At 37.4% G+C, this 23,071-nt stretch overlaps 1 protein-coding gene across 1 annotated transcript; it reads left to right on the top strand.

Annotated features, from left to right (window-relative positions):
- Positions 1-16,395: 16,395 nt before the first annotated feature.
- Positions 16,396-22,734, top strand: LOC104888375 (probable polygalacturonase). Its single transcript, XM_010673326.3, has 6 exons — positions 16,396-16,556; positions 16,670-17,035; positions 20,713-20,833; positions 21,188-21,362; positions 21,711-21,781; positions 21,903-22,734. The coding sequence occupies exons 1-6, from the start codon at positions 16,524-16,526 to the stop codon at positions 22,601-22,603; spliced, it is 1,467 nt and encodes a 488-aa protein (XP_010671628.2). The 5' UTR covers positions 16,396-16,523; the 3' UTR covers positions 22,604-22,734.
- The last annotated feature ends 337 nt before the right edge of the window (positions 22,735-23,071 follow it).

Genomic DNA, 23,071 nt, shown 5'->3' with positions numbered 1-23,071 from the left:
GGATCACAATGCATCATTTCGGGACAATTTCGAGTTAGAATGAAGCAAAGAGTTGGTGAAAGAAGTGTCAAAACTGACACCTGTTTCACTATTTTGGCCATAACTTTTGATATACAATTGATAATCAAGAAATTCCAGTTGGGTTGGAAACTAGACTTCAAGGGCTTTCCAATGATAGGTCACACGCCCCAATCCGACATCTGGTTTGAGAGATACAGCCATCACAAGTTGACGCAAAATCACTGTTTCTCCGCCCGGTCGACCGGGCGGTTTTGCCCGACCGGGCGAAATCAATTTTTCACCAAAATGCAAGGAATGTTAGCCCGGTCAACCGGGCGAGAAAAGATCCAAAATCGCTTGCGCGCCCGACCGGGCGGGTTCGCCCGGTCGACCGGGCGGATTTGCTTTTTTGTCGTAGAAATTGAATCACCGTCGCCCGACCGGGCGGATTTCGCCCGGTCGACCGGCGGTTTCTCGGGACGCGTTTTTTCAGGTTTTTTAGCCGATTTTGTAAGAAGTATAAATAGGTTTTTATATATTCGAGAGACCTATCTTATTTTCTACGTTTTTTTAGAGCAAACACTTAGTTTATTCTCTCTAGTTTTGTTGAACCTTTACATTGGAAGATTATATAGATCGTCGATTTCCTTTTCCATCGTTCTTTAATCATTTGGTATTCTTCTCTACTTAGTTTAATTTCATGAATTCTTTTACTTTGATTATGTTTATCGTTTCAATATCATCATGAGTGAGTAGTCTATTTCTAGGGTTTAGAGAGGGAAGCCATGTTTATACCTTTTTGATTGTGATTTGATGTTCTTCAATAATTGGATTGAATTAGAATAATTCCTATTGATTTGTTATACTTGTTAATTCATGTAATTGCGCAATATCATGAGTTATGTTTAGCTAATAAGAATTAGAATCGAAAGATCATATTCATTAGAGGCTTATTACAATAGGTAGATTTGATTATGTTGAGCGACCGTACTGGCATATGTTAATCTAGGAGTTGTTAATGCCTGACCAAGGATTAACGAATTACTTCATTATTTGAATCTCAATCCAAGTGTTGTTGAATTATATTATATTGATTAAACTGGTATAAGCATGGTGGACCGATCGATTGCCCTAGGCTTTTAATTATTTGATAAATTTCCATTTTTCTGCGTTCTAGTTTATTTTAGTTTAGTTATTAATTAATCAATCATTTACTCTCTGCAAATAGATAGATAATTGACACAAATCTGTAGAACTCCTCTCCCTGTGGATCGACCCGTATTTGCCAGTTTATGCTAAACAGACACCGTGCACTTGCGGTATATTTTAAAACACATCAACTGTTTTACAAATTTAATATATATATTTTCTTCATTCCCATTAAAATATATTAAGAAAAACTCAACATTTAAAAGGTACAAATGTAATAATGTGGACACTTAAAACATCATTAAAAGTTGGTTGAGATGGTAATTGTGTCATATATAATTGCAAGAGGTCACAAGTTCAAATCTTATTGCAAGCTAATTTTACTTTTGTTATTTGACATAACTTGTCACTTGTGTACACATTGGACAATTCTAGTTTCATCTCTATTATACTAGAATTTTTTGCACGCGATGCGTGCTTGAATTTTTTTCGAAACAGAAACTCGATTTTCTTCAGCATAAGAGTCACAATTTGAACATAGACATACAAACTATACTTGTTTCTAGTTGCAAAATTTGATTGGTTTAGTTTCTGTCACTTAAATCTCTTAGTTAATAGAAAAAATAGGTCCAAATATATGTAAAAGTTTCATTATATATAGGAAACACTGTAAAAAAGTAAATAATTTTTTTCCTTGTCTAACTTCTAAATTTTGATTTCACTACATATACACCTATATTTTTTATCATGACCCACCATTAATTGTGAATGGTTCTTGAGAATAGTGATTTGTAAGTAAATTTTTGTATATATTTTTATTGTATTGACGTTCTAGGTTATTAGCTAGTTTTAGTTTGTATGTTAATTTTAAGTTTTAATAAAGTTTCCTGATTATTTGAGTGATTTGCGTGATTTTCTCAATTGTATGGGTGAATTGTAAAGTTTCTTCTTTTAAGTGATTTTTGAGTAACTGTTGTAAATTTATTTTAGGTAGTTTTCTTTGAGTGCCGATTTTGATTTTGACATTCCTTTCGTAATTTAGAAAGGGAAGGGGGCAAAATAGGCGTTTCAAAAGAGGACACCATTGCTCCCCCCTTCCCTTATATAATAGAGATAAGCCAAGGGAGGAGGTGTGGTGTCCTCTTTTGAAGTGACTAAAATACCCTTAATGATCTAATTAATGGAATGAAAAAAATTACAAAAGCAAATCATTTAAGAATTCTCATTCCAACTTGCCATTTAAAACAAGTTTAAAATGGTATATGCATCAAATACTTCAATCAAAAATTAAATGGACAAAATATTTATACTTTATAAAAAAAGATGGCATACATAACGTGCATATGAAAAGTCTGAACATTCACTACCTTTGATACTCTTTAATTCAGTTAAACCAACTCGTTATTTTTGTTCTTTATGTTCAATATTCATTCACAAAAAATTAATGTTAACAATCACTCACAACCTTTTTTATTTTTTTACATTAGCGAATTAATATATCTAAATTCATCTAACTGTTGAATATTTCATATTTAAGTTTAATCATAAATAAAGTACGAATGGAGTATCTAATAGAATAACAAATTTTGAAATTAACGCACACATCGCGTGCATATGAAGGCTAGTTATACACCATAATGTAACATGTGTAAGGCATACTTAAAGACTATTTTTTACTTATCTGTTGATTTGGAGCTCTACCCATTTTATAATTATGCTCATGAGCATAATATAAATCCGAGTGATGATAAATTTTTTCATAAACCTCCATTTTCCGCGTACAAAATAACAATGAGTGATATGTCAAATAATATAATAATTAAGTGAAAGTATTGGGTCAAACCGTCTGACCAATACTTACTGTCAGACGGGCTGAGCCCAATACTTACTGTATCTACCTACAACCTTAAATTCCCATTTTGCAACGTGATTTCTCTCTCTCACCTTAAATTCATCTACTTCTCATTGATGCATTACTATAATACTATTTATTTTCAGCCATTTTCATTAAAATGTTCAGCCTGTGATTGTTACAGCCGACAATATGTATAAATGCAACCTGTGCGAATAGAACTAGATGGATGTTGCTTAGACAGGAAAGCAAATTTACAGATTGGCAAAGGGTGAGGATGCAGGAAACGTCGAAAGAAATTCCAGCTGGTTCTCTTCCCAGATCGCTTGATGTCATTCTGCGCCATGAGATTGTTGAAATTATAAGTACAATCCAGAGATAAGAATCAATCAATGACACAGAAAAATAATTAGGGTTGGGGTTTTTGATGCTGAGACAAAAAAAGGTTGGGGGATTTAGAAACAACTATAAATCAATCGAGATTTCAGAAATTGAATTAAACATTTGATGCGGAATCAAGATTGCAGTAAAAAAGAAGAATGTATATTAAAGAGGACGAACCGATCGATTAAAGAGGACATACCAGTCCCTGCAAAAGGTACCCGAAAAGAGCACCTGGTGTTCTACAATGATTCGGGTAATCAGCTAAGAGGAATGAAGAAGAAGGAGAAAGTGAGAGAAAGCAGAGGTTAGTGTTTTGATTTCTTTTCAGTTGGACTTTGTTTTCTTTCAGTTGGACTTTGTTTCCTTTCAGTTGGACTTTGTTTCCTTTCAGTTGGACTTTGTTTTCTTTCAGTTGGACTTTGTTTTCTTTCAGTTGGACTTTGTTTTGTTTCAGTTGGACTTTGTTTCGTAATATGTATACCAACTGAAACAAATAATGGACCAACTGAAACAAAAAATGGACCAACTGAAAGAAATAATGGGCCAACTGAAAGAAATAATGGACTAATTAACTGAAAAAAAATGAAGACTACCTGAAAAAAATGAAGACTACCTGAAAAAAATTAAGACTAACTGAAAAAAAATTGGAACCACCTGAAAGTCGTCCGACCAAAGATTATGGTCGGACGAGTCCGACACAATACGTTCTCAATAATTAAACTCTGGACATAATCAAGAAATACCCCAAAATAGTCATGTGATGGCAACATATATTTTTAAAATATCACTCTAAATTCCATGCACCGTACGTGTTTTTCAACTAATTAATACTCTATAATCACACATTCACACCTCCTACGAATACGATCCCCTATATTGTGGGATTGATGCTAAATAGTGCTGAATCCCTAAAAGATTGCCCTGATGTTGAATCTTGGACAAACCCATACGATGAGGCAAAAGTGTCACGTGGAATTCATATGGAAGTAGACATCACACATTACATTACACATAGTCACACACTATGTATGGACAAGGATAAAAGTTAGCTTAAGTAACACTCCCCCTTGACCCTTGAGGTTAGGGTTCGATTCTAACCCCCAGTATTATGCCGGTTATTTCCTTAGCATGTTATACATGCCTTATCAGTTAATGTGTTGGTATTTCCTACAGGCTAGTAACCTTGTATAGATTAGCCCTTGAGCTGACTTATTTTCCTAATAATAATAATAATCAAAAACACACTATGTATGGGTTATAGGACTTAGGAGTAGTGTCGTGTGGCTATTTCTTGTATGTTCTTAGGTCAGCACGTGCATAATTGTGGCTTCATGCATTGTATCTACAGTCGAACACAAGCCAAGTTTTTCGTTAAAGTAATTCTACTTCATTAGGTCACAGGCTCACAGCTGAAGCAATCTTTTTACTCACATTTTCATGCTTTTCAGTGATAAATTTGAATATTACATTATTCAAACACTCAGAGATCCTAAACTATACTCGTCCTTTCCAAACTACGTCATCGATATTAACTTTTGTTTGCTCTATTTTTAATCTATCTGAGCTACGAAAGCAGTATAAACTATAAAGTACAAATAAGAAAAAGAGATTCAAACACGTGACTTATCATACGTTGGTACTTTTGGTTGCTCTATGAGTATGAATGATCAAATTAGTGCGACCAAAAATCTTAATAAATTGAGAGTTAAGTGATAGTTCTTATTAAATTGTAACTTTCTTAGCATGAGACAATGTGAAATAAACATTCCAAAATCCAAAGAGAAAAACGAAGCAAAGAAAAATGGATTAGACAAGAAATTTTTTAGCTGCCCAATAATATATTTCTTGATTAATGTTCGATAATAATATTCGTCTTTATTAACGTTTTACCATACTTTTCATGATCTTGTACCCCTCAGTTCTTTTTTAGATGTAACACGTTGACTTTAAGCACTATTCACCCACCTCTCCTTGACAATCAATTGTAATTTATATATAAGGAAAAATATAGCACCTGAGATCTTGTTAGATTCGTTTTGATATACACTTTCTAAATATGTATTTTTTATAATTTTTGCATATTTAAAATTAGAAATATTGTGGGTCAAAATTATATCTTGACAAGTGTGAAAAATTAAATGTTACATCTATTAAAAAATGAAGAAAGTACTTTTGTTGGACATCATTTGATGGAAAGTATGTAGCCAAACTTGATTGTATTTTCCTGATTATGGGCTGCAATCTAAAACACAGATGCACTACATCATCCATGTAGGCTGAAGCCACTTTTTTAACACACAATAGTTCACTAAAAGCCCAAAGCTTTATTTCAATGGAGCCTGTTAGACAAAATGCTTCGACTGTGAAAAAATACCAACTCTGCCAAATTTCAAAGGCCCATCATAGAAAATTTGCAATCAGAACAAAGATAAATTTAGTGTTTTCCACACAGAATCCATGATGGTAGTTGGGCCTTGATTGGTCTTCAATGTATTTTGCTAATTTCGGCTTAAGGCCCATCAGAGCCTATTTGTCGCATTGTATCCATCCCACATTACTAAGATGTGACAAAGAATTTAGGCTCCGTTTGGTAGGGCGTAAAACATTTTCAGTGTAAAATGATTTTCATGGAAAACAATTTACAATGAAAAACACAATTCCAAAATTAGTTTTCCGTTGTTTGGTTCGATGTAAGAAAAATGATGAAATGAAAGGAAAATGAAAGGGAAAGTAAGGAGGTAGTGAGAAGAGTGTACAAAAGAGATAAGGAAAATAGTTTTCCCTTCATTTTGAAAGGAAAATGGTTTTCCATCATTGAGAGAGTAATTTTACCCCAAGGGAAAACTCTTTTGCCAACCAAACAATGTAAAACTGAAATTAGAGGAAAACAGTTTTCCGAGAAAACGTTTTACGCCCTACCAAACGGAGCCTTATTGAAAATTAGAAGATGGTATATGTTTAGGTGATAATAGTATAGACATGGTTTTACATATGACATATCGCATATCTACTGATAATTGGTGTGAAAATCCTAGGGCTAATCACAAGTTGTTTGGTTCGATCTCAATACTTGATCAAACTTTTTACATGTGAAAATCCTAGGGCTAATCACAAGTTGAGCTAAACTCTAACATGGTTTTGGCTCACGCTAACAAATGTAACAATACAAATCCATTAAAAAAAATTACGGCACATATGACATATCGCATATCTACTGATAATTGGTGTGTTATATACTTATGATGAGTAAGATAATCAATTAAGAAAAAAAGATGAGAGAGAAACCTCCTGACCAGGAGGAGAGAGAAACCCCTCTAAAAGCACCCCCCCGCCTTTACCCAGCCCTCAAGGCCAAAATCAAACCCCTCCGCCGCCGTAGATCCGCCCCGCCGCAGGTAAGTGTCCCCGAGTGTGAGTCCGTGTCGAAGCCCGCCCTCCAAGCTGCCGCTTTTTCTGCCTCCCCACCTACCCTACCTCACCCATCCCCTCTTCCTCAAAGCTTTGCAGTTATTACTGCTGGCATTTCGTCCCCCAACCACAGCACTCTCAACCCTATCACCCCTTGTCCCTTTGCGGAATCCCCTCCTCCATCACTCCAAAAGGACCATGTCTTCATCCCTATCTCAGAAGAGCGTTATTCTGAGCTGAGTAAGCCATGGAGTAACGCCTTGATATGCAAAGTCACAGGGAAATCCTTTTCGAGGGAATTTCTGAAAGCCTTTGTGACTAAGAACTGGAACCTGCCTGCGAACACTGACCTCATTGCGCTAGGGAAGGGTTTCTACGTCGTGGAATGCACAACTAGAAGTCAGCGAGCTTCCATACTCTCGAAAGGGCCCTGGTTCATCCAAGGTGCCCATGTATGGATTCAGAACTGGGAACCGGGGTTCCGCCCGTCCCAAGCAAAATGTACCAAAGGGATAGTGTGGGTTAACCTCCCTGAACTGCCGATTGAACTATACAAGCAAGACATCCTCGTCAACATTGGGCAGTCAATAGGAGAAGTGGTTAAAATTGATGCCAAAACCTTAGAAGGAGGAAACAGAAGGTTTGCTAGACTATGCCTCCTTGTAGAAGGTGAAAAGGCGCCACCATCCGGAGCATGGATTGGCAGAGGGTTTCAAGCCCTGGAATTTCTTGAGGGGCAGTGGTACTGCGCTCGCTGCCACGTGTTTGGGCACAAAGCCTGCCCACCACCTAAGACGGCGGCGAGGGCGAGTGCACAAGCTGATGTGGCCCAACCCGTTTCCTCCGGGTACGTGACCCAAAACGACGTAGCATGGAAGATAGTAGAAAAGAAAAAAGTAATGAAAGTCAACAAGGGTATTTACGGAAGGAGTAAATCAGTAGACAAAAGGAGTAAGCCTTCTGGAAGGTGGACTCCAAAAAGAAAAGGTGAATCATTAGAAGGGAAATGTCAGACGGCGGAGGAGAGAGAAAGCACTGTGCAAGAAACTAAAAAAACTGCCCCCTTACATGAAACAATCCAGAAAAACTCTTTCTCTCTCCTGGGAGAGATCGCAGAAGATCTTGTAGATTATCCCAATGACCCAGAAGCCCTCCCCAGCCCGAAACGTGGCCATGCTCAGGTCAAATCCATCCTTCCCTCGGAACCCGTATCACCTTCCCCATCTAAAAAGCCCCACAAAAAAGACTCCCACCAAAACCAGAAAGAAAATACCCCTGCTACAACTCTAACCAAGAGCCTCCAAGGTAAAAATGATGAATCACCTCCCGGAGGAAGTCGAACCCTCTACCCCACCACCACTATCACCGTCCTTAAGCCCACTAAGCCTATCTCCAGAATCTCCCCCCCGAATTCACAAAATAAAACCCAACACCCCGATCATCTTCTCGAGGCCAGCATTGCCCCTGAAACCGGATACGTCACCCCTGTTTGTGGAGTATCTCCTAGCAGAGGACCATGGGGAGATAATAGAACTCTCGCTGTTCGAAGTGAAGCAGATCATTCTGGACCCAACCAATGTAGACACTCGTTTCAAGGAAATCCTGATGTATGTATCAGGGGAAGGGTTCTCTCCAGCTCACCTCCCCCAGTTCCAAGACTTATCTCACCTTCCCAAAGTATTCCTAACCTTCCTGAAATGGCTCCTCCAACGAGAGGGAGGAGCAGACAGCGAAGAGAGGGATCTTCTACACGCCCTCGGACCGTGGCTGGACCCAAGGAGCCTCCTACCACACCACCGACAAAAAGCTCAAGTGAGGAGAGCCCCGGTCACTTTCAAGGCAGTAAACAACACAAATGCCATACTACTTGCGGACATCCTCCCAATGATGAAACAGATGAAGATCATGGCAAGTTGGGAAGAGGCCAAAGGAAAAAATGGGCTTCGCGAAGCCGAAGTCACTCTCAAACCCATGAGGGACTCTTGGTTACACCCGGAATCGGAGGAGGTGGTGCTGCCGTGGCTCACGGCCGACTGCGAAAAGCTTCGAGGCCTCAAAAAGAAGCCTCACCTTCCCTTTGACATGTCTGTGATAATGTGGAACGTGAGAGGGATCAGTCGGCCCTCGTTTAAACCCAACATGAGACACCTAATCCAGAACCATAACCCGGATATTTGCATCCTGGTTGAAACACAAGTTTCGAGGCAGAATACGGGCTGCCTTGTGAATGATCTGGGCTTCGACTCGACTCACCTTGTGGAACCTATCGGGCGGACGGGGGGTATTCTCCTCATGTGGAAATCCGAGAGAGTCAACATCCACATACTCGGGGAGAACTACCAAGGGATTTACGCGCTGGTGGAGGTGAGTTCTCTTAAAACATCCTTTATATTATCGTCAATTTATGCAAGCCCTAAACACCATCTTCGAGTTAATTTATGGCAACAACTTCGGGATTTTTCCGAAAATATTAACATACCTTGGGTTGTACTTGGAGACTTTAATGAGATCACTTGTCAATCTGAAAAATTTGGGGGAAGAATGGTAAACCGGCGTCGGATCGACCTTTACGTGGAAACCATGAACTATTGCAAGCTATTCGACCTAGGCTATAATGGTCCAAAATTTACGTGGTCTAATAAAAGAAAATGTAACCCAATTCTGGAAAGGTTAGATCGGGGCTGGGGGAATGATGCATGGCTTACGTCCTTCCCAGACACTAGTATATGGCACCTCCCTAGAGTCACTTCGGATCATTGCCCAATATTACTTAAAACGGAGAACCCGAACATTAGGAAGGGAGATAGACCCTTTAGGTTTGAGCCCATGTGGATTAAAGACCCTTCTTATGATATCACGGTCCGTAATGCGTGGGAGGATTCGGATATTAATGTCCAGGGGAAACTTTTTCATGTAAAGGAAACGCTAATTAACTGGAATAAGGAAAAGTTCGGAAATATTTACATTAGGAAAAGTAGAGCCATGAAACGTCTTGAGGGCACCCAAAAGGCGCTCCACCTCAACCCTACATCCCCCTTCCTCCAAAACCTTGAAACAGGCCTTGAAACCGAGATTAGGGAGATCCTAGAACAGGAAGAATGGCTTTGGCTCATGAAAAGTAGGATTAACTGGGTAGTGGAGGGGGAAAGAAATACGAGTTTCTTCCACAAGAGTGTCACAATTAAAAGAAATGCCAGTCGTGTCCTTTCTATCCGAACCGAAGTGGGACTCACCCTAGATACCCCAGAGGAGGTTAGTGACCACATTAGGATGGCCTTCCTAAAATTGTACACAACTGAACATGTAAAATCTAGGCGAATCCCTAATGAGTCGAATAATACCGTGAATCTATCCTACCCCCCTTCTATGGAGGAGGTGCAAGGAGCCCTCTTCGCAATGAAACCTCTCAAAGCCCCGGGGCCGGACGGTTTCCACCCGATCTTTTTCCAAAATAAGTGGGAGGTTGTGAAAGGAGAGATCTCCAAAGAAATAGGTTCCTGGTTTTCAAGGGGTAGTATACCGGAAACGTTAAGCCATGCCCTAATCTGCCTGATCCCGAAACAAGCCTGCCCGGAAACAGTTAAACACCTCCGCCCAATCAGCCTTTGCAATACCCTGTATAAACTAGTTACAAAAATTTTGGTGAATAGAATCAAACCGCTCATTCCAAATTGGATTTCTCATAATCAGAATAGCTTTATTAAAGGGAGAGGTCCGGAAATTAACCTTGTGGTGGCCTCGGAGATTCTCCACTCCATGAACAAAAAGAAAGGAAAAACGGGCTGGTTTGCACTGAAAGTCGATCTAGAGAAAGCCTATGATCGTATGGAGTGGGAGTTCGTGAGAAAATGCCTGTTTACCCTAAATTTGGACCAGAACTCCGTCGACCTGATAATGAATTGCATATCTAATACTTCCTCTTCGATCCTCATTAATGGTAAGAAGACAACTCCTTTTCAGCATTCTAGGGGTCTTCGTCAGGGAGATCCAATGTCACCCTACCTTTTCAATATTTGCCTTGAATACCTCACCTCCCTCATTAATCTCGCGTGTGAGAACAAAGAATGGACCCCATTCTGGGTGGGGAGGAAAAAAGTCCCGGTCTCCCATATCCTTTTCGCGGACGACTTGCTGTTGTTTGGGAGGGTTGATGAATTAACGGCGTTTGCGGTAAGGAACGTCCTACAAAAGTTTAGCCAGGAGTCGGGGCAAAAAATTAATGAGGAAAAAAGTAAGCTAATCTTCTCCCCTAACACCCCTACTCACCTTCAAGAGTTGTTCATGGAAACAATAAAAGTGGATAAAACTGAGAATTTAGGTATGTACCTTGGGATACCTATCTCTCATAAGAGACCCAGGAGAAGGGAGGTTCAGTTTGTGGTAGATAAAGTTAGGAAAAGACTTGCAAACTGGAAAACGAAGTTTCTGTCTAGGGCCGGGCGCGCGGTCTTAATTAACTCCACTCTTAACACAATCCCGAACTATTATATGCAAGCGAATTTTTTCCCCTTGACAACGTTGGCTGACTTAGATAGAATCTGTAACAATTTCTTGTGGGGGGAGAAAGAAGGGAGAAATAGAATGCACCTAGTTGCTAAGGATCAAACCTTCCTCCCTAAGCGACTTGGAGGTCTTGGGATACGGAACCACCTCACTCTTAATAAAATCCTCATGGCTAAATTAGGTTGGAGATTGTGTCATGGCCCACCTAACCTGGCTCAAGACTGTATCCGCTCAAAGTACGTCCATAAGAACAATATCACCAAATTTAATCGGGGGTCCCAAGTTTGGCAGAGCGTGGGTAGGGGGTGGTACATTCTTGAAAATAGCTGTCAATGGAATCTAGGATCTGGTACAAATGTGTCCTTCTGGGATGATAATTGGTTAGGGATTGGACCTATCAGAAAATTTGTGACGGGACCGCTCACCTCTAGAGAACTGAACGTAAGTGTTCGGGAGGTATGGAATCAGGGAGACTGGGATGGGATAACCTTTTCCATCGAAATCCCCCTCCTAATTCTTCAGCACCTATTTAGCTCTGTATGGAAACCCACGAACCATCAGGACATGCCCTTCTCATCCCTCGTAGAGGAAAATAAGTTCTCCCTGAAAAAAGCCTTCTTATGTGAAACCATGAAAACACATCAAATCACAACAGACACATCATGGGTTTGGAATGGCAACCTCCCTCCCAAAATCAAATTTTTCCTATGGCTGATTTGGCATAAACGCCTTCCCACTCAAAATATGTTGTACACTAGGCACATTGTCCCCAACCCAACTTGTAATATCTGTGACTCCTTTGAGGAAAATAACCTTCATGTTCTCCGAGACTGTGACGTGGCAAAGGAGGTTTGGAACTTGATCCCCTACGATACCGGCCAACATCTAAACGACCTTCACGAGTGGTGCACCCACAACCTGGGAAGTGACTGGGTCTACAATGGGGTAAGGTGGCGAGTACTGTTCCCATGTATCTGCCACGAAATTTGGAAAAATCGAAATAAGCACCTATTTGAAGGGAATCCCTTCCCTTTACCCACCATGACCATAAGGAGATCCGTCTCTGTCATCGGGGAGTTCAACTCCTGCCACCCCTGCCCCACGGCCGTCACAGCCTCCCCCTCACCTAGTTACTCACTCAAAGACCTCCCCGCCACCTGGATGACCGTTCACGTCGATGCTTCATTCTCCTCCCATAGAGAACCCTCGGGTCTTGGGGGTAGCCTTAGAACTAACCATGGGATCTGGGTTACGGGTTTTCAAAAGAAAGTTTTCACCATTAATGCTAAATTGGCCGAATTACTTGCAATAGTGGAAGGGCTTCTTATGGCTCGAAGGGAAAAGTGCCCCCTTGTTGTTATCTGCTCAGACTGCCGGAATGCTATATCCTCCATCTCCCATGATCAAATTCTAAATGATGAGTATGCGTATGTTTTGAATATTTGCAGGGAAGTAAAAAAGGAATTCCAAGGTGTGAGGTTCGAGTTCGTCAGGCGTGATGAGAACCAACTTGCTGATGCTCTGGCGAAAGATAGTAAATCAATAGATTGGGATTGTAATATTCTTAAGATTCTTGCTGAACCACCTATCTTATGTACTGATTTTATTATGGCGGATTGTAATAGGGTCTTTAGACCTGTAACCCTCTAATTTTCTATGATATGTATGCATGCCTTTTTCACCAAAAAAAAAAAATAAAACAATCCATTCCTCCGCGATGTGCATCATACTTCCGAAAGCACATATAATTTCTAGTAACAATCTACTATTGAAATAATATTACAATAACAATATGGTAAAGTTTTGTGTGGTAGTACAAGAGTTGGGATCAAATCTCATCTACGTCACTACGCTTAACATTTCCACTACAGGTGTTCATTTATGATAACCGACTCGAAATTCTAGATATATGAAAATCCGGATTGTGGGAAATGCGATCCGAAAAAATCGGATAGCCGAAATTTCAAATCGAATCAGATCTCCGATAACTAAAACAAAATTAATTTTCAAAGTAAAATTCATAAATAAGTTTCGGATAAGATCAGCCGATACTTTTCGAACATTCGATCTTAAAAACTAGTTTTCGGGTATTTGGGATCAAATATCTATAATACTAGGTTTTGGCCCGTGCAAAATGCACGGAATTTTTTTTATTTATAAATTTTATGATCGACTTTATGATGTTTCTCCCAAAATCATGGGGTGAATATTAGATCTTGATTTAAACTTTTTATAATCATATCGTTTATGAGGAATATTTTAAAACTGACTTATAACCCGTGCGTTCAATGACTGATGTAATTAATATCATCGTGTGGCGTTGACTAAAAAAGTCTTTGCTCTATCCATTGTTTCACATTGAGGACCAAATAAAATCACAATTCACTCCATTATTGGGATTCAATCATGCAACCACTTCTTTTCGTACTTTCGGTCGTCCCTACTTTCCATAGTCCCTCTTAATCACCCCCACTCTTTTGTTGTCTTGAGATCTCGTGATCTTTATCACAAATAAAATTTCAAACCCTAATGATGGTAACTCTTGATATGGCTAATTGAACACGTGCAAATTACAAACCAAAAATGGAGATTTAAAACATAGCTAGAATTGTTATATTTGATTGAACCTTTTTCCTGAATTTGGGCAATATCATATTTAAATAAAATGGAGATCTATTCGAAAAATTGCTACATTCGATCAATTGAATCTTATGTTATTAACAAAAAAATTTCCCGTTCAATTCCAGATTTATTCGAAAAAAGTTATCCAAAAAGTTTGACCACAGATTCATCGAACACACTTGATATTTTCGAAAATGGAGAAAAAATGAATTTGATTGTGTTTTTATCCATAAACATTGGATGTGTGAGATTCAGATGTTATCTACATAAGTTTTTATATGAAGATGATGATTCACTTTCTAGATGTTCAAATTGAGATGGAAAAAGACAGAATTTTTATGATAGTGATGAAAACTGAGAGTTCAAGCAAGTTTGTTACAGTTTGGAACTTTATTAGCAAACTTAGATTTTGTTAAGATTATATTCGGCTTCTAGATAGAAGTAAGATTCTATGCACCTCTCTTAGAATTTAAAGCTTGTAAGTTTCATACTATTTGACCCATTTTTTATTTATTTTGGAAAGTAAAATATAGAATAAATTATATTGTCAATTATTTAACATGCACAATTCACCCTTTTTTTCATTTTTATTGTGAGTTTGTGATTAGCTCACTGATCCAGGTCAATAATACTTGTTCCAAATGAACGGTAATATATAGAAATAAAAATCAATTTATATGTGGAAATATATTATATGACATTTTATCTTTTCTTTGAGATGAACACCTAGAAATTATGAGCTCTCAAATTTCATATGTATGGTAATATTATTTTTTTAGTTGTGATTCGATTGTTGTGAATAAACTGAACAAATATACTGCCTCTGTTTCAAATTACTCGCTACACTTAGACTTTCATGCTTGTCTATGCACTACTTTGACTACTAATATCTTTAATTATGTATTAGAGTAAAGTATAAAATTTTGATTTTCTGAAACTATACATTGAGACAAATCCAACAATTACATTATAACATTTGATTTTATCTAATAGTAAATAATGCATGGTCAAACCTCATTCATGAATAGTAGTGGAATTTTGAAAGTGTAGCGAGTAATTCGAAACGGAGGAAGTATATGACTCATAAACTTCACAAAGATACAACTACACTAAAATTATGGACGATAAATTTCACATAAGTTCTATATGTAATTTTAATTTTTAACCCTTACATAGAGATGCCATACATTTACCAGTTAAGATAGCATATTCCTAGCAAACTTTAAATACTGTGATGTGATATTTTGTACAATGAAAGGGGTCCCATTGTTATTATACTAAACTTTAAGACATCTCATGTTTGTTGTTACAATTAGGCTACCCTCCTTTAAGTTTTATAAACCTCATGAGCCAAGTAAAAGTTAACCTTTGTTGAGTTTGTTATCTTTTCTTATCTATTTATATATTGGCTAATTCATTTTTTAATTGATAGTTTAATATTAGGTTTAGTACATAAGATGTTTAGACTTTTGTGCAAGTATTAGTACATAAGATGTTTATTCTTTTGTGCAAGCTAAGTGTTATTACATAAGATTTTTATTCTTTTATGTAAGCTAAGTGTTAATACATAAGATGTTTATTTTTTTTGTGTTATACATGAGGTGCTAATACCAATTATTATTGATTTTATCATGGATTGTGTTTTGTATTGCTAACCACATTGTAACTCACTAATAATTGTCATCATTTTATGGGATACACCGTAGTATTTGTAATATGACGGCCCACGATTTTATAGTTTGCAATGAACTTATAATGTTGATGGTATGGATATGTGGTCAATGATCTTATCATTTGAACTTTAAAAAAAAAAAACTCTATAATACAACTTATTGTATGATTAATACGTCCCTTGGTAAACTTTAATTTAATATTATAATCTATTAAGACTTTTATTTTAATTTGGGTTTAAGAAGAGAATACAACATGTTCATTTAAATAGTTGTAATACCTTAAGTAGTATCTAAAATATCAGCTTCGTAATATAAATTTATTTCTTAATTAGTGCCAAAATATATGATTAGTAACTCAAATACCGAATTTAGGAGATATGAATTTTAATTAGTTTCTAAAAAACCGTATTTAGGGAATATGATTTTTTTTTTAATTAGTGCCTAAAATATCGGATTTAGGAGATATATTTTTTTTGGCAGTTTTATGATGCATAAGTAATTACTAATTAATAGCAATCGATTCCTAAAATTTAGTTGATTTACATTCCATAACAGAGAACTTTCTTAAATAGCTTTTCAATTATGTGCCTAAAAAAGTAATGCATAACAGAAATTTTTAAAGACAAATACACGTGGCAAAATATTGTAAAACATATTACAAAGGATTGACACATCAGCAATTCAATTTGCTCTTGACACATAAGCAAATCCTTATTGCTTTATATTATTATATAGATACGAATAATCACCATGTTTCAGATACTCTTGGGTATCCAAAATTGGGAAATTTTCATTTCCAATCCAAAATATCCTAGCTTTTATCACCTGGGCCCTCCACCTCCTCGCCTCTCTATTTCTCCATAAATCCACCCTTCCCATTCTTTTCCCATCACTCACTCCGACCCATTTTTTTAATCTCAGGCAGCATAACAATGTTACCATCTCGTAAACCCAGATACACTGCTGTAAATTTCCCTTATTCTTTTGTTAATTTTTTTTAAAAAATGTATCAAGATCATTTTCATCTTATATTATTTTGTCCCTAATATTATTTTTATGAAATTTGATGAAAAAATAGGTAAAAACAGGTGTTGTATACAATGTAGCGATTATTTGGGTACTGCTCATAAGCATCTCGACGAAGACGGTGAAAGGAAGAATAGAAGATGGGGGTAAAATGGTAAATTCACACCCAACAATATCATACAGGGCAGTAAACTGCAGAAAACACAGTGCAATTGTAACTGAATTTGGAGCGAAAGGAGATGGGAAGACGTTAAATACAAAGGCTTTTAAGTCAGCAATTAGACATCTTTCCAGAATTGCCCCTGATGGTGGAGCTCAACTTATAATCCCAAGAGGAAGGTGGTTAACTGGCAGTTTCTCTCTCATCAGCCACTTTACTCTTTACCTTCACAAGGATGCTGTACTCCTTGCTTCTCAGGTCTCTTTCTTTATACTCTCATTTCATTTTCCTTGTTAGAAGTATGTTGCTAGTATTCTTTATTTCAGCTCAAGTACCTGTTTTTTTTTTTATCCATATGAGCCACGAAGTACAAAGAAGGGGAGGGGGGATTCACCTATCGTTCACAGCACCTCAATTTTAACCACTAGGCCAAGACATCCTTGCTACCTCAAGTACCTGTGTGCTAGTGTTAGAATACTCAAACTCGAACATGTGTGGGACGTACACTCGGACACCTTATATTGGGCCAAGAAAAGTGAAACTTTTTTTATAGAAAAATAGCCGAATCGGACACGTAGTTGTGTAGGACACTAAGGGTACCTTGAGACTTGAGTCCCATAGGCCATACTTAACATTAATGCTCTTTGTGTAACTAATGTAATTTGACTTACAATTTCTATAATACGACCTGATATATTATGTTGCATGGTACACACAATGCTATATTCTTACTCAATTTGCTCAGATTGAGCATAACATAGCATTTTACATACATATATTGAATATCTTAGGTTTAACCAGGGCCGGCGTTTGGCATGAGCAAAGTGATCGACCGCGCAGGGCCTCAGTTTGACAGGGGCCCCAAAAGCTCTGTACTTATAATGTTTGTAACAATAATAAATCAAATAAAGTGTATGGAGTAGTGGTGTGTTTTGGGCCTTAGTTACATGAGGTGAAGGGATCGAATCCTTGTAACTACGATTTAAATTTTGCACTCTGGTACTCTTTCGGTGAGTCTTTCCATGCGGATTTTAAGGCCTCTTTTTAAGAATCCGCACAGTGCCCCTAAAATCCTAGCCCCGACCCTGGGTTTAACCAAATGCTTCTGATGGTCTGATGCGAAACAAATTGAATAGCTAGTATTAATTTGCTGTCTGTCTCAAGGGTTGAAGTGAATGGTGGCAAAATTAGTTTTTGCAAGTCCAAGTTTAGATGAAAGGATATATAATATATTAACAATTCATATTATCAAGAACTGTCTTTTTTCTGGACAATATCACTAACATTAGTGATTTGATCATATGCTAAAGATTTTAGTTGATGAGATACTAGTACCAGAGTTAGTAGTGGTACACTGGTACTCATTATCGACCTGTTTCGTAAGAAGCCATATGGTGGGAATGATAATGTATTAAACTGTTAATTTGTACTATAATTCCAATGTTATTCCCTATGGTAATACTAATTCATCCCAAGATATTCATTTTCTTCCTAAAATCTCATTACTATCCATTACCACTTGAGAAGGTGGTATTGGATGGTAATAGAAATTTAGGAAGGAAAACGTATGTTATGTGATAAAGTTTTATTCTCATGGTCATTAACATGAGAACTTCTTTACAAATTTACACTAAATATCATTACTATTACCAGTGTTTATGACCACTAATTAAACGGGCCGATAGCGTAATGTAGGTTTATTTCACTTATTAGTATTTCAAATCCAAGCAGTAGTACTAGTTGAGGCATTTTGAGCAAAAGTGAGCTTAGGTGGTAATAGTAGATTAGAGATGCTAAACTTTGGCAACGCATGTACCAGCAGTACTAGGTGTTTGCTTTTGTTGAAAAGTGGTCCATTGCATGTACTTTTAGCTCCTTTGTTTACCTAAAAAGTGAAAGAAGAAAATTGTAAGGTACCCCAATTTGCTCCTTAATTAAAGGGATGTCAATTTCAGTAAAGGAAGAAAGGGATCCATTGCGATTGCCAATTTCAGTAAAGGAAGAAAGGGATCCATTGCGATTTGTTCTAGGGGGTTATGCCTTGTAGAGAAAAAGTACTTAGAGAATCGGTCGGTGATGAATGAAGAGATGTACTCCCTCTGCTTTCTTTTATTTGCTACATTTCTATTTTGGAAAATCAAGCTACCAACTTTGATCGATTATTTTGATTCTTTTATAAGTAAAAATATAGTCAAGTGTGGTCTTGTTAGATTTGTCTCAATGTGTAGATTCATAATATCAATTTTTTTTATAATTTTACAAAGGAATAGGAGATATTAAGGATTAAAAACATTTTGAAAACCGTGCATAAATAATGTAGCAAATAAAGAAAGCGGAGGGAGTATTTTGATAATTCTAATTGTTGTTGGCTCCACCCCATTTCCTTGTTGGGTCATCACTCATCAGCGAACAATTCACTAAATATATTATTCTTCTATCTTGAGTCATGCTATTTGGCTAAATTTTAGCTGACTTCGGCTAGTAATTAACAAATCTCCTTTTAATCAAAAATAAAATACCATTGATCATTTACCTTTATACATTACATTCAAACCAAATATCCATAGACCATAGTCGGCTAATAAGGCATCTTGGAAAAACTATGACTAACCATAGTCTGTTTAGTTGGCTTTAGCCAATTAGAGTTTTTCTCATCTTATATGGTGCACTTGCAACAACTTGAGCAGCATACAAGTCATACACTATCTGATGTGAGCAACACATGCGTGATGCGTAATTGCGTATAGTTGCCTCCTCAGAAGCATACATGTTCTATTGCCCCCTGTAGTATGCTCCATGGTCCCATGGCGTACCTTGCAGTCATAACTGATAGTCTTTATTGTTTATTTTTCAGAAAGATGAGAAAATGTCATTTGTTCTAGCCTTTTAGGGGATGTAAGAGGCAAAATAGTCTAACATGTTATTCTTGGCCTAGTGGTAAAGATTTGACCTCATGACTTCAAGGTCATGGGATAAAATCTCACTAGGGGCTCTTTGGGAGTGAGGCTTCCCTTACCATCCCCCCTCCCTCCAAGGAGGTTGATGTGCAAATTTGACTGGTTATATACCTGTGCGAGGTGCCAAGTCAGTAGGGTGAGATCCTTCATCTTACCAACTTTTTAAAAAATGTCATTCTTCTCGCATCACTATGCATTATTTGCTTACTCGTCGAACTGTTAGTTCAAGTTCTCTTTGAAAGGTCAGCACATGCATAATATCATAATTCCAGAAGGGAACCTTGGGCTTGGGGAAATTTTGCTGATGGACAAAACTTAAAGTTGAATCTAGCTGCCTGATTTCCTGCTCTAGGCCGGTGCAGTGTCGATGAAGTTCCTAAGTACTATTGTTTTTCAAAGATCTCATATTGTCTCAACATCTCTTAATTTATGGGCACATTTCCTACTTAATAATGCACATAATTTTATGAAGAGGAATTGTATATGATAGTTAGGTGATCTCAAGTCCCAACAACGCTCTTCATAACTCAATTTAGGAAGGACATTTCTGGAAAACCCAATTATAAACCTTTAACTGTTGATCCTTTTAGAAATTCTGACTACTTCTTTAAGTATTTCAAAATAGTAGTAGCATGTAATAATTGATTTCGTACTGAGAGTGTAATTCAATCTATGATGTGGAAATGTTAACAGCATGATGAATGTGTCCCTAATACTAGATCTTGCACAGGAAGGATTCATAATTATTGTTGACTTTTGCAGCTTGTAAATTCCTAGAAATAAGCATGTTGTTAAAAAAAAGTGGTAATATGGGCCTACAAAATTCACTGAGTATTTTGTTTTGTTTGCCATTATATTGGGGTTATGTCAGTTTCCTTTTTATTGTTAGATTTAGAATAGTCTAAAAGATAGTTAAAATTTTTGTTACTGTAATTACAATTCACAACCTTACTCTAAACATCAATGTGATATGAGCAGGATGAGAAGGACTGGCCAATTCTTGCACCTCTGCCATCTTACGGTAAAGGAAGAGACGCTCCTGCTGGTCGTTACCAAAGTCTTATATTTGGAACCAATCTTACTGATGTTATTATTACAGGTAAAGGACTCTTAAGTGAAACTGTCTAATCTTGTATGAAGTATATGTTAGTTATTCTCCCTCGTCTTTTTTGGTGTCGCAGAAGCAATTCCAGCTCACATGTTGGTTTTATTGCGAAATTGTCTTATAGAAGATCTTGCCAACTTCTATTCCTTTATTCCCCCAGACCAAATAAAAGACAATGAAAAAATTTTGGGATCTTTGATCTTCTAAACATTGCATGGTCACAATTTCATGCACATCCAATGGTGAAAATGCAAAATTAGCCCGTATGTCGTATGGGCCGTGTTCTAATACCTCATCAAGTCATCAAACATCCAATGATCTTTTAAGCATACATCTGATTGATTGTAGGCGCGAATGGGACAATTGATGGCCAAGGTGCAATATGGTGGAAGAAATATCGGAATAATGAACTTAATGAGACAAGACCTTACATGATAGAGCTTATGTTCTCTAACGGAGTCCAAATCTCTGATCTCACCTTGCTCAACTCTCCTAACTGGAATGTCCACCCTATTTATTGCAGGTATATTCTCCCATATTTTGTTTATGAAATACTCTCCCATTTTATCGAGCTGTTCTATCATTTGCAAATTTTTGTAGTCTCCACATTATGCCTTTTTACATCTTTAATTGACTGGTATTACATATTAGTAAGAGTTAAGTTAATATTTAAAAATACAAATTGAAACGTATCTAACAAAACCCACATGATGACCTTTCTTTTTCTATGTACTGTCCATGTTCTTAAACTTCGACTACATGAATAATACTTCTAAATCGGAACATATCTAAGGGACTCGCCATTTGATACTGTTTTTTAAATATTGTATAGGTGATTTATTTTTAAGCACTTAATTTTAAATCATTGTAGAGATGTGATAATTCAAGGACTGACCATCCTTGCACCAACTCATTCTGCTAACACTGACGGTATTGATCCAGGTAATTGGTAACTTATTGAGCTTTTTTAGTCTGATGTTTTTGTTTATCTGATCATTTTTGTGCTTAGGTATTATTGTTGAATAGTAAAATCAATTTCTTATTTTTGTTAACTTGTATGCAGACTCATGTTCAAATGTATTAATAGAGAACAACTACATAGTCTCTGGAGACGATTGCATAGCAATTAAGAGTGGGTGGGATGAGTATGGAAACCGTTTCAACATGCCAACACAGCATGTAATCATCCGCCATCTTACGTGCATCTCTCCAACAAGCGCCACCATTGCGCTTGGGAGCGAGATGTCAGGTGGAATCCAAGACATACGGGCTGAGCACATAACTGCTATCGACACAGAGTCAGCAGTCCGAATCAAAAGCTCCCCTGGTCGGGGTGCCTTTGTCAAAGATATCTTTGTAAGGAAAATGACAATGAAGACCATGAAATATGTTTTCTGGATGACGGGATATTATGGAGCGCACCCTGACCCATATTACAACCCACGGGCGCTACCCACTATCGAGGGAATTAACTACGGGGATATGATAGCAGAGAACGTGAGCATGCCAGGATATCTGGAGGGGATCAAGGGGGATGTTTTTAAGGGTATATGTATGTCTAACATTACAATAGGGTTGGCCCGTGAACCCAAAGAGATGTTGTGGAATTGTACTAATGTTGAAGGAGTCATGAGTCGGGTTAAGCCTCGGGCTTGCGGGTTGTTAAGGGAGGATAATAGGGTCGTGGATTGTCCTTTCCCTAAGGATAGGTTACCAATTGAAGAGGTGGAGCTCAAAGTTTGCTTAGCTCCTTTTGTGGCTTGAGTTCATGTTGGGTGAGCCTTTGTCTTTGGTTTATTGTTATGTTTAACTCTTATCTCTGATTTGTGTGTTCTATCTTCTACCACTGCATGTAATGCCTGCCTATTTATGTAATACTAGTAAATTTTCAGCTATGTTGGTTTAAAGAAAAATCTAGACAAAGGTATTTTTCTCTTTCGTAGGAGTGGATGAGTATCCTACACCAACTAGATTTTCCAAAGTACCCCTTATATGTTTTTTTTTGGTTAACGTGGCATACTTGGCATAGATAAATAAACTTAGTTATGGCTCGAAGGAGTACAACAGTCTGTCAATAGCAAATGTATGGTGGACAATGCCTCACTCCAAAGTCCAAACCAATCCATCGATAATAGTCTATGCCGTAGATTTTTCAAAGCGTATATGCATAATTATAATAATTATTAGCACAAATGATTATCTAATTAACATATATTAATTGTGACTTTGTAA

The sequence above is a fragment of the Beta vulgaris genome, chromosome 3 (genome assembly GCF_026745355.1).
Source record: "Beta vulgaris subsp. vulgaris cultivar EL10 chromosome 3, EL10.2, whole genome shotgun sequence".
In the NCBI taxonomy this organism is placed as follows: domain Eukaryota; kingdom Viridiplantae; phylum Streptophyta; class Magnoliopsida; order Caryophyllales; family Amaranthaceae; genus Beta; species Beta vulgaris.
Note: the sequence above shows the minus strand (reverse complement) of the source record. Positions and strands in the feature narration are given on the sequence as shown.